Here is a 15,488-nt window from a genome sequence, read left to right as displayed (position 1 = left end):
CACTCCGCCCCTTCCCCAGAGCTCGTTATGTTTTAACGACCAGTTAACACCCCCTCCCTTATAATATTTGCCACCCTCTGGGCTTGTTTTCCATTTCAAAATTAACAAGCAGCATGAAATCAAACAAACTGACCCGCCCAGCTCGCTCCTCACTTCCGCCCCTCACTCCGACAACTGCGACATGCCATTGCATGATTTACTTTCAGGGCTCCTCATCTGCCCCTGCATATGTCTCTATGGCTATTTGTTCAAGTGGAATGTGTGTAACGGCTGCATGGCCCAGCTCCATCTCCAATGCCCAGCCCCCGTTCCATATGCCGATTCTCTCCCTGTTTCAGTTCCTCGTCCCTTATTCAGCATACGCATTTCTCGAATAACTTCACTCCCTGGCAGTTCCTTCAGTGCGTGACTGTGATTGACGTGATGCATTCCCACAATAAAAATCGAGTACAGCGTTCGCTCCGCTATTTCAAACGCCGTCCTCTCCTCTTCCTCTCCCTGTTCCTCCGACTCGCAATCTGTAAGTTTGTTCCATACAGCGAGCTGTAAACATGAGTTAAACGATTTATTTTCTGGCTGCTCCTAACTACACTGATATATATGTGTATGTGTGTTTTGATTCGATGGAGAGACGACAACATTAAAATTAAATATTTTTTACGCTTTTGCTGAAGATTTTCCGCTCTGCCCTCCATTGCGTCGCGTCGTCCCAGCAACGAGCAATTTTCGACCCACAGTTGCCAGCGACACCAGCTCCATATACCAGTCGGGGAGGGTTGCCCCACTTACCCACTCCACCTCCCCCGTGCTGTGCAAGGGTGCGTAAAAATGCAATTTCAACAAGTTTCACTTTGATGTGCACATTTCTTGAGAGGGAACAGGAACCCAGGCCCGAACAGGACTTGTTTCTAGGTCTAGAGCGTGCTCCCACCTTTTTGGCTAAAAATTTCCCTTTAAATTAAAAGTTAATGCAAAAGAAAATTATTTTTAATGAATAGAAAACAGCCTGAAAATCGCCGCATTAATAAAGCAACCCTCGACCTTTTACGCCCATTCTCTCTCTCTCTCTCTCTCTCTCAATAGAGCTGGGTCGATTCGACTTACTGCTGAGCAAGGCGAGAAAAGCAAAAGCAAGAGAGGGCGTGAACAATTCTTAAACTGTGCCAATTAAACGTGGAGCTCGACTTTGATTCAAGGAGCGAAGGCGAAAGCTATTCTATAGAGAACTGCATTCATTGTAAAGGGATAAGCCCTGTCGAGGTGTCACCTAGACAGTGGAAGAGGGCAGAGAGGACAGATGAGATGATAATTTCAGGGAATGCACGGCGTTGCACTGCTCAGCTAATGACACTAATTATCCTCTTAATCTTTTATGCAAATTGTGTGATGCCATTGTCAAAGCCGAACCGGAGCCCTTCTGCCGATCCTTCCTCTATCTCTATCCACCTCCTCCAACTCTGCGAGCGAGCGTCTGCGGTTGCAGCGTCACGTGTGTGTGGCGAAGCCATTCAGACAATCGCAGGTATTATAATTATGGTGGAGAGCAGTGCGACAAGGGGAACTATCTGGGACAAGGCACTGGGACGACTCCTGAACGAGCTAAAAACTTTGCAAAGCGACGGCAAAGTTGGCGCTGTGCAAGGCGCGTGATATGAAAGACGGCCAAAGTTCGACGGAACAAGACTTGGACCCAACCGTAACCAAGTTGGCTCTCCTTTTTATCTCCAGTTGCAGAACGAAGAGGATCTCACGAAATTTAAGGTCGTTTCAGGCAGTAGCTTAAATTCGCCCAAGAGGCCAATCGAAAAGCTGAAAGTCTCTTTGAGAGAGATTCACATTTGTATCCAATCAGAGCTGAATTAATTAAGCCAGCACAAGTGCATTTCCTCCCCCTTTCCCTTTGTGGTTGGACAAGGTGCACTTCCCACTCTGATAGCACCTTGTCTAACCTTTCGTCATTGTTTTCCTAGGACTCAGCTCGAACTAAGTGACATTGTCCTTTTCGTGTGTTTGTGCATGTTTAATGTGAGCCACTTTGAGGTTATGTTTGTGCTTTTCGTTTCGTCTGTGGCGTATTTCCCAAAATGGATGAATAAAGAGGGATCAAAGTAGAGTCAATTGCAGCCCCTCTTCTCTCTCCTCGCCTCTTTCCTTTTTCTGTGCAGTTTGCCAACGGAAACCGGAAAATGTAAAAGGAAAGTAGCACACTTTGGCTGCCTGGAGGATAGTCAGCGGGGTGCATAACAATTTCGAATTCAAAAACAAAATGAAACTGTGAAGGAAAACGGCGTACGAACTGGGGAAGCTCTTAGACGAGTAGTGAATAGAAGGAAGCTAACGAAAAATGCTTTTTCTTGTTCTATAATTGGATTTGAAATTGTTTTAAGAACGCAGAGCGCTGTGTTCCTTTCTCTCCTAAATGCACGCACATACGCGCTTCTTTCCTTCTCCTGCTGCCCCTGCCTTTGCCTCCACCGGAAACGCAACACTCAACATCCGGCTCAGACGCATAGTCAAAAGATGAATGGTAAACTTAGGAGTAGGAAGAGGTTGAGAGGAGGGCTGGTAGTCAAGTTAAGGAGAGTAAACAGCATTTGCGACTTTCAATGCAAAGCAAGGCCTGATCCCAGGAAGTAAATGATGCAACATAAGACGGGAGCTGAGGCAGAGGCAGAGACAACAATGAAAGCGGATGAAGAAATTTAATTTCACGTCTTTTTAACTTGAGCAGCTCGTCCTTCACTGCCAATAGAGTGAGGCACGGCGGCTTAGAGCTCCCAGGATCGGGGTCAGAGATTAGGACGTTCCCGAAGCTAGTTAAAGTTACACAAAGCGAAGCATGATGATGAGTTGGTCGCTGTCTCGCCTGGTCTCGTCTCGAATCGAGTTAGACAACACTTGACACCTTTTAATATCTCGTCCCACCCCACGTGAATCCCTTCGTTCTCTCGGTCCCCTCGGGTGTCTGTCGCGCACCATTTGAAGCAGAAATCGAGAGCGAGAACCAATTGACGCCCTTTGCATTGTCGCCTGCTGGTGACGGATTCGATTTCGATTATTATTGTGTCTTGGTTTTTGTTTACCGAACTTCGCTCACCCACTGCCAACCTGCTTCCACCCCCTTGAATCGTCGAGGAAATCAATTTCCGTTGAAGTTGAAAGGTAGATAGAGCGGGAGGGTAGAGCAAGAGAGCCATCAAGGAAAGCGAGCGAGGAAAGTAAACAGAGAATGCACAAAGTTTGCACAGCAGTAGAAAATCCCGGGAAGGGACTCGAAGGGAAACTGTAACAAAGCAAATTGTGAAATAAACTTTCTCTTTATAGCTGCAATGCATCGGAAACCTAATCTCATCTTCACTATGCTCTTTACTCTCATCCATAGGGCTGGAGGCGGATTTGTTCTACGTGCACGAGGGAGCCATTAACACATACGCGATGCACTTCACCGTTCCCGTCCCGGCAGATGTTCACGAGCTGGAGTTCTCCTGGCAGAGTCTCATCAGCTACCCGGTAAGCCCCTACCCCTACCCCCCTCTTCTATCCGACCTGAAAATTTGATTTGCACTCCATTAACTGGCCAACTCACTGACAGCTGCGCTATACAATCAGCATCGAGTACGCCACCGACCAGGACGCACTGGGCACACCCACGCTGAGCATTCCCCACAAGGGCATAGTGCCGCAGGAGATCGAGTCGTTCCTAGTGTACCTCCCGTGCACGGGAAATGTGAGCCTCCAACTGCCGGTCAATGTCAACATGGTGGTACAAGGACCTCCCCGGTTTAACGACACCCGACTCCACTTCAAGCGCAACAAGATCTGTGCCAAGGGTAAGCCAATCCTCTGTCATTACCAATTGTCATTCGCTTATATCTCTCTTCCATTACCACAACTATTCCAGGCATCTCCCCAGAACCGAATCAGTCACCTGCGCCTGCCCACGCCCCCTCCCAGGGACCGGCTCTGATGAGCGCCGCGGCCTGTGCCTTGGGTCTAGTCCTGGCCGTAGGCCTCGTGGCTAGCATGATGTATGTTCGGGCTCGCAAGCAGCTACGCCAGGATTCGCTACAGTAAGTCTGATTGATTGGCACATCAATTTAATTATCTACCTAACTGTTAACCCTTCATTCTCATTTCATTCTCAGCACCAGCTTCACTACAGCGGGTTATGGCAGCCATCAGAACGTGTTCATCCGCCTTGATCCTCTCGGACGACCGCCGAGTGCCACCGGCTCCTATGCGACCATTGCCAGCCTCAACAAGTATCCAACGGAGACCAAAAAGTCCTGCAGCATATTCGACCGTAAGTTTTTCCTCCTTTCAATCCCCTTCCTTTTTCATCGACCTTCGAACTATTCATTTCCCTACAGGCTTCCGCAGCTCACCCACACCCACACCCTACGCCACCGCCCTGCTGCCCATGGGCGACCAGGCCGGCGAGACCATTTACTCGAAACCAGAATCGGTGTGTCCCTCGAGGATTTCCTACTACGCCTCCTCGCAGCTAACCCAGGTGAGTCCCAATCTACATCTGATTCTGTGGCCACATGAATTACCTCCAAGGGGGTTGCATCGAGCAACCAACTGTCCTCAGGTAAATCAATGCCTTTGATATGTTGCGACACGTGCCAGGCACAAATGGATATGAATCCCGTTGATGTTCGGTCGCTCGCTCGCTCGGTTGCCTAGGCCACCAGATCCACTCCATTTCCAATTTGTGGCACTCACCACACCAGACCAGACTGCTCCCAGATTGCTCCCAAGGCAGCATCCACATACAAATCCCGACTCGAGCCACCTTTCCACGTCGATAAAAATTAAATTCTAATTTATATTTACGAGCTGATAAAGCTCCCGAAGTGCGTTAAACTCGAAACAAGAGCCATTCATAAATATGGGACTCTCCTTTCCACCCACCAGGGTGCCAATCTGCCAGGCTGCCACGCTGCCAGCTCTAGTTGTGTTCAGTGGGGTTGTTTAGGGTTGGGGCAAGTTTTGCCTGGCGCTCACGTAGCCCGTGCTGCGAGCCCCACACCCACTCAGAGCAGACGAGAATTATGTAGATACGCGCTCATATGTGTGAGCAGAGAGTGGCTGTGGAGAAGCGTGTGAGTCTGTTTAGATAAGCGGAAGGTGCTTCCGACTGTGCTTACTCGTCCCTTTGTTTTTCTTCCAGTTGAGCTGCTCGCTGGGTGCAAATTAGCAAACTAAATTTAAACTAACCAAAAGCCGCAGATGAATCCCTATGAGGCAGCTATCAAACCTTAAGAATTATCTATTACGAGTCCCCTCGAATTAATTTTACGAGACCTCACAAAACTTTTTTCCACATTTCTCTTTACCTCCCTTCCTTCCTCCGAATCTCTTTTTGTGTATTCTGTTCTGGGAATCCCTCTGACATTTTAACTTCTTGGCCTTGGCAAATCTGTCGCAAATTAGAATAAATTATTTAGCAGCTTATTCTTTTCCACTTCTCTCGCAAAATCAAGCAGCGTTTACATTTTTCCTAGACAACAAAGTGTGGCACCTCCTCCCTCACTCTGTCGCCATTCTCATGATTGTTTGGGCCATTTTCGTCACCATCTCGAGACGCAATTTCCATCGACGCATAATTAAATATTCAATTTCCATGGAGACTCCTTTGGATTTTTATTTGCTGCTTATTCCTCAACATTCCTCCAACGGTTCCTGGCCTCTGCTATTTGGCCAAACGATTTCTGTTTGTTTAGACTTCAATTTCATCCTCATTATGGCAACCGTTTCAAACCATTTGGCTGGGGAACAGCTCGGCACTCGGCACTCGCCTCACACACACGTACTCATTCGCTCACATTGGTATCTGGCATATCTGGATGTCTGGGATAATGCACAGCACCAAGAGTCATATCCATTTGCCTCTATCTGCTGCTCGGGGAGAGGGCGAGGAATTAAGTGAATTTATACAAAAGTGGAGCCCCAAAATTGCATATGGCTCTTGTGTGTGTAGAGCGGGGGCTGTGGGTGAAGGGAGTGTTTGCCATAATTATTGCTGTTCTCTTGTTATATCCCCAAACCCACTCATACGAGTGTCTGGTGAAGCACTAGGCAAAGGGAATAGGTGGGTGGAGGGGGCTGGCGAGCTAGGAGCGACGCACTCATTTAGTCAAACAATTATATCCAAGTGCACACACACACTGAAATGTTGTCGGCTCTGATCTGCTCACTTGTGTGGAAATATCTCATTTGTGTGGGGCTCCTTTGCCCACAACATGCCTCTCTCTACCCCACTCGCTCCCCACTCTCAGAGACTCCCTTTTGATTCTATTAAATCAGTCTATAAATGTTGGCCAAATTGCTTTAATGTTCAGCGAAAGTTTAGCTAACGACTGCGGGGACTAACATACAACAATTACAGCCCAAGCCAAGGGAACGAAGGGTAAACAACAATAAAAACAGCAGCGAGAAGAAGAAGACGCCAGACTACAGCTGCTGAAACATGACTTTGTGCTTGTTTAGAAACACTTGCAAAATATTATTGCAACAGCAACAACAAAGGCCTTCAATAGGGGAGGGAGAAGGGAAGGGAAAGGGAACCACTGACTGCGGGGAGTCAAAGTAGGAGCTCGCTGCTAGGATAGCTGCACACGCAGCAACAAACATAGAAAGGCATTAGGATATTGGATCAGGACTAAGCTCAAGTGGTTTAGGGAAGAGGGATCAAAGAGAGAGATAAGAGCATAAGTGGCTGCTGCGGTTGAAGATGTCGAGAGCAAGCACCAGAAGCGAATGGGTTAACTAGAAGGCAGCAACAGAGTCAGCTCCACCTCCAGCTCCACCTCCAAGCCCCGCCACGCATTCGAATGGCATCATTTGAGGGAGGCGAAGTTGTAAAAGTGCGTGAGGCAGAGAAGCGGAAGATAGGAGAAGCAGCACAAAGTTGGAAATTAATTTCCATGGAGCACGCCCTGGCTAGAGTATTTTATGGAGATTACGGGAGAGATTCGTGCAACCTGAACAGGTGCTAATTAAAAATGTTGTCGTCGCCCCATTAAAGAAATTTGTAAATCAACCTGCAAATGACGCGCGCAGCATGCGAAAAGCTAAGCCTAGACACAAGCCAAGTTAAATAGTGGACGGGGTAAGTCCAAGGGGGGTACGAGGACCACCGTGCCCCCACTTTGGGGTAAGCGGAGCCACTGGGTGTGCGGCACGTACGCCGTTAATGGATTTTTCACTGTTGTTCTTTTGATTAAAACGCATTATTTACATTTGCGACAAAGCCCGAGGCCAGCCAGAGGGGTATATGGAGATGATTTAATATGCGACGAGGCTTAAGTCTTGTCGGATGAAGGGAACCACCACTGACGGCACTCGCCCTCGGCAGAGGTTGACAAATTGCGCAACTGTCAGTTGATTTTTGTTCAGTTTTTTGCATATCTTTGGCTTTGCTTTTTTCCACCAATTCTGCTTTGCCGTTGACTGGAAAGGACTTGGCTCTATTCTTCTGCAGGCTAGTGCCAAACTATGGTGAATGCCTTTGTCTGCCATTACACTATTGATTGCTTCCTGTCAGCCGCAGAAAGAGACAAACGGAAGTCGGCAACGGATGTTGCCTTTGTTGCCCGTTGCCTGTTGCCTGTTGCCTGTTGCCTGCTGCCTGTTGCCCGGTTACTCAGTTACCCAGACAGATAGAGAGAGAGAGAGAGAGAGAGAGTGAGAGAGAGAAGAGTTTCGGCTGTCCGACATGGGCTTTATGTGGGATTTTGGTCAGTTGCAGACTGTGTCGGAGGCTTTTGCGGTTTTCACACCGCCCACACTTGACCAGACAGCGAATGGTAGGCAATGCGATAAGATGGATGCGTTGGTTGTTGCTCTCGGCTGATTTCATTGTGGTCAGTTTGCGTTGACCACCTGAGCCACTGCCTGAAAATGGATAGCTTGAAAGAGATTGAGAGAAAAGTCGCGAAACGTGGCTCAATGATGCATTGGCATCTGTTGACAGCAATAACTCTGGCTTACAATCTCACTTAAGCTGTGGGACAAGAGCAAAAGAGCCGTAAAGCACAGCAGCGCACACAAAGCCTTAAAGCACATTTTATATTCGACTTTCAAATCGGATTTGCCCAAGAATTTCTTTAGTGTAGCTAGGAATTTGAGGAAAATATCTTTAGTCAAAATCAATTATTTATTGAAATTCATTTCAAACTAAAAGCTCTGCTTGCATTATTTATGTACATCACATAAGAAAACACCATGAGTAGATTTCCCTATGTAATATTCATGTCTTTTGTGTAAGGAATATTGTATTAGACAATTTAATCAGGCACATTTTAAATAACATTCAAATTAATTTGAACAAAATTATGCTTTTACGCTATCCATGCCACAACTGAATAGCAATCCCCAGTTACTCAGTGGTGGGCGTGACCAATGGCACGCGATGCCTAATTGAAAGCCAATTACCTGTAATTAGATATGTGTGTAGGTGTGGGTGTGTGTAGGTGGCAAAGTGGGTTAATTAGGCGGCAGCTTTAATTAGGCCCGAAAGGCCTTTCGTTGCCTTTAATTATGCATTAGATGCTTAAGACCACAACAAAAGGAGCTCAAAAAGTTTCCGAGCTGCCATTAAATGTTCAAATACAACCAGGGGGGGGGGGGGAGGCAAGGTCTAGCAATAAGGCGAATAACTCATCAAATTGCCATGCATCAAATCGATCAGGCATAAATCAAACGAAAATTCAAATTAGTTTCCCTGCCAATTAGAAAATCATTTCGTTCGCTCTCGCTCTCTCTTTACCTATCTCTCTCTCCCTCTCTCTTTCGAACCTGCAGACAAATGCGAAATTAATGCGAGTTTGCATAAGAAAGAGACTGAGAGAATGATAAAAACTTTAAATTCCAAGCCTCAATCCAAGGAGCTGGCAAACAGGAATTCAGTTAACGGGCAGGTAGGCAGCCCCCGTCAGGTAAATTGAAATATAATTGAGCTACGGAGCCAAGTCTCTTTCGGGCTTGGGCACAAAGTTCACTTTTGTCAACTGACTAATTTCAGTTCATTAAGATGCCTGGCTCGTCGCTCGTCACGTCTAATGCCAAGGTGACAGCTCGTATACGTAATTTCTGTCCCTGCCCCCTGCTGGCAGCATTGCCTCTGGCAATTGTGTTCAACTGCAGCAGCAACAATAACAGCAACAACGATTTTCAAGCAAGCTAAAACAATTTCAAGAATGCACAGTGGTGCGCAGGAGGGTAAAGTGTGTGCACAGTGGGGTACTTTGGTAGTCGAAATTTGACTAGGGTTGTTCCTTAATTCGAGTTTAATATGTGTCGCCGAGCAAGCCTTGGCCCACAAGTACAATAGAGCCCCAGGGCTCAGACCCTAATCACAGAGTTTATAAGAAAAGTATTTGTTTGCATTATATGAACGAGGAAAGGATTTAAATAATTTAATATGGATTTGAACATTTTGAAGTTATGCGAATCAGTTGCTTAAAGTTGCAGTAGAAGAATAATTTATATACAGCTTTTACTGAATTACTGAATATACTCTAACGCAATTAAATATGTGTAGTATACAAAAAATACCCAAAATATACCAAATACAATATGCTGCATAAACCAACTATTTCAAATCAAATCAACAGCAATTAAATATTCCTTGCTTTAGTTTCTTTTCTTTTTTTACGCACTCTCGTGTCACTGTGCTTGTCACTGCTGTCGCCATTGTTTGTTGTTGTTGCTGTTGCTGTAGCTGTTGCTATTGCTGGCTGAAAGTTTCAGCTGCATTTTGGTTGCAGCCCAAACACGCTGCAAAAGCAACACGAAATGTTGGCAAAATTGTCATCAAGCGTTTTTAATTACGAGCCAGTTGCGAGGGAGCGCCACTCAACGTTGTGGTTGTGCAGAGGCAGGAAGTGTGTGTGTGTGTGTGTGTGTGTGTGTGTGTGTGTGTGTGTGTGTGTGTGTGTGTGTGTGTGTGTGTGCGTGGGCAGCCATAGAGCTGCAAGTGACATAAACAAATCAGACGCCTGTCAAGTGTGTGAGCCGAAATTTGTATATGTCTGCTAATGCGTGTGTGTGTGTGTGTGTGAGTCTTTGTGTGTCTTGGTCTGTGTGTGTTAGTGTGGTGTACATGTCATTTGCAGACCAGCAGCTACGCTGCATAGCCAACCCCCTGACAACCCCCTGACAAACCAAGCCACCCCTCCGCTGCCTGCCGTGTTGTGTTGTCATTAGAAATGTCACAACAAAGCCAAACAGCTGCAAACCAAACGTCAACATGGCCAACGCTTTGAGTCACATTGTTGTTGCTATTGCTGCTGCTGCTCCTGCTCCTGCTGTTGCTGCTGCTGCTGCTCCTGCTGTTGCTCCTGCTGCTGTTGCTGCTGCTGCTGCTCCTGCTGCTGCTGCCACTGCTGTTATTTGGTTATGTGTTGCCAAGTGTCGCCTCTGTTGGCAACAATAACGCCCAGCCCCTTCACCCACCCAGCCGTTGTTGCTCTGACACCCGAGCCTCATCCAGTTTAAATTTGTGCAAATTTATACTAACCAGCAGTTGCGCTGCCCCTCCCCCTCCCAAAAAGCTAACCCAACCCCTAGCTCACTCTGCTATATAGCCCTGAGCTCATCTCGCCTCATCTGAGTGTCAATGCAAAGCGAGATGAGAGAACTGCGACTAGTCAGACAGTTGACAGCAAACGGATGTTTTCCAATTTTCAGTTTAAGCAATAAGAGACAACAGCAACAACAACAACAGCAACAACTGCAGCAGTAAGAGCCATGGCAATATTGTCTATTTGACGTGCACTTTTAATATTTCTCACAAAAATAGCTTAGCTTTTTCCAGTCATTGGAGCTGACTATTTGTGGGCTTTTGCAGGTGCTGCTGCGGCAGCTGTTGCTGTTGCTCTGGTTGGCTTAATTCCCCCTGATTCTTCTTCTTCCTCATCTGCTGACACACATGCATGCAGTCGAAAGTGCTCGATTGACATACGAATTGGCATCAGCTGGTTATTTGATCGAAAACAAAGGGAATGTGATTCAGCTTAAATGTGCTTTTACCAAAGTAAACCAGAGTGAACCATTGCCAGAGCAACTCTCGGTTATTGGCTCGCATTTAATGAAGAAAAGGTCAAAGGATTCCAATTGCAATATTTGAATATGCTGATTCGGCTTGTGCTTCAAAGCACATAAAGCTTGGACAGAAGGTATGAGTATGCACTAGTATCCTGGAAGTCAAGCTCTTTGATTGATTTGTGATGGAATGTAGGAGATTAGATAGCCACGTAGTTCCATCTTGAGTCTAGTCGAGTCTTAGATACCATTCATTTGCAATTCATTTACTACTCTGAATATGATTTTCCCTTATCATATAACTATTCAGAATACAATTTTACATAGAAAAATTATGGTTATTTTCATATTTTAATAGAAGAAGAAGAATAGAGCCGCGCAATCTTTTCAGTTATAAATACTATATAGGTTGACTACATCGAATCAAGCCACCTGGAGGCATTTCAGCACCTCATAAAAAGTGCTAACCTAATTGTTGACTGCTCGTCTATCCAACGGTATCGTTAGAGAGTTTCAAGTATAGTTCAGTCTCGCATAGATTAAAGTAAATGAAGAAGCCTAAAAATCAATTTCCGACCAACCTAATACTTCTGTAGTACATCACTTTACTTCTTTTAATTTTCCCTTCCTATTCATAGAGCAGCTCTGCTCTCTTCCTATTCATAGAACAGCTCTGCTCTCTTCTTATTCATAGAACAGCTCTGCTCTATTAGTTTTTTCCGACGGCATTCCTAGAATTCCTTTTCATCTTCACTAGCAAATTTCATAGAAAAGCATTTAAAAACCTTTCTCGCATTACTTTTATAATTAAATTTAGCACGCTTTTCGTGCCACTTTCATTTTCTGCATTGATTCAATTCACACAAACTTTGCTGCATTATCCAACAGCTACTGCGAGTGTGTGTGTGTAAGCTGCTTACATAAAATCTAATTACACTTGAACTCTGCTCATTAGGGAGGGCAACTTCTTCGCCCAGCTAATGCTAAGAACAACAAAAGGCAATAAAAACACGCAAATTGATATATGTAGACACACACATATATATAGAGATACATATATACATCTATGTGTATATATATGGAATTTTAGCTTGTTTCTACAAGCCGAACAAGCAAAGGAAGTTCCAGCCTCTCCCTCTGTCTTAGTTAGGGTCATAAAAGCGACGCCGGTGCAGCCCGCAGACACTTTTGTTGTGCCTGTCGGTGACATTGTTGCTTGTCGCTGTAGTACACAGCTCCTCCTCCCTCCCTCTCTCTCCCTCTCTCTACCTGCCCTTCTCTCTCAGTCGCATTGTGTGTGTAGCGCTTTGCATGTCGTTGGACCAGCTGGGCGACAAGGATTTATCGCCAGCGTCGCATTCACGAGCAGCCGCTGACGAGGGGACAAGCGAGCGCGTTGATGAGCTTGAACCAGCGGACAGGACATGCAGCAGGAGCAGGAGCAGCAGCACCAGCAGCAGCAGTCACACTCGCAGTAGCTAGAGTTGGAGCTTTGATGATGGAGTGCGATACTGTTGCGTTTTAATTGAATTTTCTTTGTGCGACAGCAACAACGAGCAGGAACAAATAAAATAAAGGACAACACAACACAGACCAGTAGACAGACAGACAGACGGACGGACAGACAGCCGGAAGAGCAGACAGCTAGGGGCAGCCAGAAAAGGCAATAAAGGCAATAATGAATGAAATTCACTAACAATGGGCGAACAACTATTGTTTTTATTGCTGTCAAAGTTGCTCTTGCCCGTCGCTTGTCCAACTCCCTTTGCCACTGCCATGGAGCGGACCCCATGTAACGCTGGTGCTCCAAATAAAGCTGTTACTTTTAATAAACGAAAATTATTGGACAGTTGTCTCAGGTGGCTCGGCCGCTATAGCCAGCTGTAGCTGTAACATTTATGTAAATTTTCCACACCAAATTAAGAAAGAAATGAAGAGATTTTTCTTGGAGTTTATTAGAGCAGCCGCCCCTAGCCCCTATCCCCTAGCCGCCTAGACTCCTAGGTTCCCATGCAGCTCAACGGGCGGGTAAATGATTTTCGCTGTGTGAATTTTATGAAAATAAATGAGCTGCTGGCAATGGCTAAGGAGCTGCTCCTGCTCCTACTCCTGCTGCTCCTGCTGCTGCTGCTGCTGCTGCTGCTGTGTTGTCGCGCTATCTTCTTTATACATCTTGAGTGCCCGTCGTGCTCCCTATCCCCTCGTTTCCGACCGGGAAAAACGTTGTTTATACAACTCATCTCGCAATTTCCTACAGCTGCGCCCTTCATGCCTTCATGCCGTGTTGTTGTTCGTGTTGGTCTAGGGCTTGGCTTCTGCTACACTTCGGGCCTGCTCCTCTGGCCCCCTGGCCCCTAGTGGCTCCTGGCACAAGGCTATGCAAACATAATGCTCGACGAATTAAAGCTTTTTGCCAACCAATAAATTATTCATGCCGTAAGACAACTACGGCTTGTCCTGGCGGATACAGAGCTAGTCTTCCCCTCTCCTGCCCATCCCCTCCCTTTGGCCCGTCTACCCACTACGGGCAGCCCACGCTTTGCCACTCCTCCCCGAGGGCCACACACAAATTATGGCGCAGGCAGCAGGCAGCAGGCGTTTGATGGCGTTGGCAACGCCAACTGCCAGCCAGTTGGCAACATCAGCAGTTCCTTCAAGCGGAAACGGAACTCAATTCATTAAAATGAATGAACGAAGCGCAGCCAAGTGCATGACTAACGGTAAACGGATGCAAACTGAAAGATGCAAATCCGGTTGATGAAATTGCGTTTCCATTGAGTCCCCGCCATGTGTAATATTCAACTGTGAGCCCCCATCCTGTGCTGCCCCAAGTTCATCAATTGGCCCCCCAAAAGAGTTTCGTTTTATATGATAATAGAAAACACTCTGAGCACCTGCACCACATGGGTTAAGGCATTAGGGCATAAAGCAGGTGAAAAGGTTTCGCTTGTAAATTTTATCTAAGATTATAATATAATTAAGGCAAGCAAAGGGGAATCGTTCGTTCTCATCTCGCTTTAATAGAGGGTTTTATTAGAACTTTCTATAAATCATTTCGATAAACCTCCTGGGAATCACATAGAAATTCGCTTTAAGAAGTGATTTGCTAACTCATCCAGGGAATCACAGACTCTACTCTACTCTACCAGACGGTTGCTGTGAAGCTTTCTATAAGTTTCCTCGTATAAGTCCCTTTAAAGAAATCTTTCTCTCTCTCTCTCTCTCTCTTTGCTATTTGGGTATCACCCATTAAACCTTTTCTGTAAATCGCAGACTAATTCCTTATAAGAAAACATACCATACACCACCAGCACCCTCTCTTCAAATCTTCTATACTTTGTTTCACAGGCATTCCTTGGCAATATTTAAGCCATGAGCCCATAATTCCTTCCTTTAAGTATTTCTTATCTCATCCTCCTTCTCTCTTTCATTCTCCCATTTACAGCCCTGCAGCATGTCCACGCCAAAGAGCAGTCGGGGCAACGGCAGCGGCAGCCTCTTTGGTGGCATTGCCGGCATTACCGGCAGCACCATCACAGTAGCTAGTCACGGCCACGGCGATAAGACCAAGGAGCGTCTGCGCCGCATACCCAGCGTGCAGCCCGGCGCCTTGAGCTACGAACAGCTGATTAAGGAGGGCACCTTTGGGCGCATCTATGCTGGCAAGCTGGGCGAAACGTGCGATGCCCTGGTAAAGACTGTCATCGACGGCGCCTCACTGACGCAGGTGGCCTGCCTGCTGCAGGATGCCTCGCTGCTAATTGGCGTCAGTCATCAGCATATACTAGCGCCCCTGCTGGCCAACACCGAGCTGCCCGGCCCACCCGAGATCGCCTACCCCTATCCGTCCAAGGGCAACCTGAAGATGTAAGCTGCCCTTCGAAATTCCTTTGTCTTATGATTGCTTCTATTTTCCACGTGCCTTGCAGCTACTTGCAAAAGTCGAGGGAGTCTAGCACAGCGCTCAGCACTCGCCAGCTGGTCGAGTTTGGCTTGCACATTACCAAGGCCTTGGCCTACTTGCATTCACTGGGAATCGTGCACAAGGATCTGGCCACACGCAATTGCTAGTAAGTAGTGGGAAGGGGAGGGGCAGAGTATCCATATTAACTGCCTTGCGCACATCCCCACACAGCGTCGATGAGGAGTCATACGTTAAGATCTGCGATAGCGCACTCTCGCGCGATCTCTTCCCGGATGACTACGACTGCCTCGGCGACAATGAGAATCGTCCGCTCAAGTGGCTGTCGCTGGAGTCGCTGCAGAAGAAGATCTATACCACACAGGGCGACGTCTGGTCTCTGGGCGTTCTGTACTGGGAGCTGGTCACACTGGCCCAGATGCCGCACGAGGAGGTGGACATATTTGAGCTTACTAATTATTTGGCTGCCGGCTATCGTCTGGAGCAGCCCGTCAATTGCCCGGATGAATTGTGA

At 46.7% G+C, this 15,488-nt stretch overlaps 2 protein-coding genes across 4 annotated transcripts in view; one reads left to right on the top strand and one right to left on the bottom strand.

Moving 5' to 3' along the window:
* The window catches only part of LOC149268378 (uncharacterized), a 107,019-nt gene that overhangs the window by 71,032 nt on the left and 20,499 nt on the right, over nucleotides 1-15,488 (bottom strand). The gene's annotated exons all lie outside the window — the stretch shown is intronic.
* The window catches only part of Drl-2 (tyrosine-protein kinase derailed 2), a 55,588-nt gene that overhangs the window by 24,974 nt on the left and 15,126 nt on the right, over nucleotides 1-15,488 (top strand). For both annotated transcript variants that reach the window (XM_089471864.1, XM_089471863.1), the window contains exons 3-10: nucleotides 3,383-3,510; nucleotides 3,593-3,830; nucleotides 3,902-4,070; nucleotides 4,146-4,303; nucleotides 4,371-4,513; nucleotides 14,498-14,919; nucleotides 14,982-15,122; nucleotides 15,188-15,484. In XM_089471864.1, coding sequence (XP_089327990.1) covers nucleotides 3,383-3,510; nucleotides 3,593-3,830; nucleotides 3,902-4,070; nucleotides 4,146-4,303; nucleotides 4,371-4,513; nucleotides 14,498-14,919; nucleotides 14,982-15,122; nucleotides 15,188-15,484 — 1,696 coding nt within the window. The remainder of the gene's footprint in view (nucleotides 1-3,382; nucleotides 3,511-3,592; nucleotides 3,831-3,901; nucleotides 4,071-4,145; nucleotides 4,304-4,370; nucleotides 4,514-14,497; nucleotides 14,920-14,981; nucleotides 15,123-15,187; nucleotides 15,485-15,488) is intronic.

The sequence above is a fragment of the Drosophila arizonae genome, chromosome 5 (assembly GCF_054131065.1).
Source record: "Drosophila arizonae isolate 15081-1271.41 chromosome 5, UAZ_ARI_1.0, whole genome shotgun sequence".
Classification (NCBI taxonomy): Eukaryota; Metazoa; Arthropoda; class Insecta; order Diptera; family Drosophilidae; genus Drosophila; species Drosophila arizonae.
Note: the sequence above shows the minus strand (reverse complement) of the source record. Positions and strands in the feature narration are given on the sequence as shown.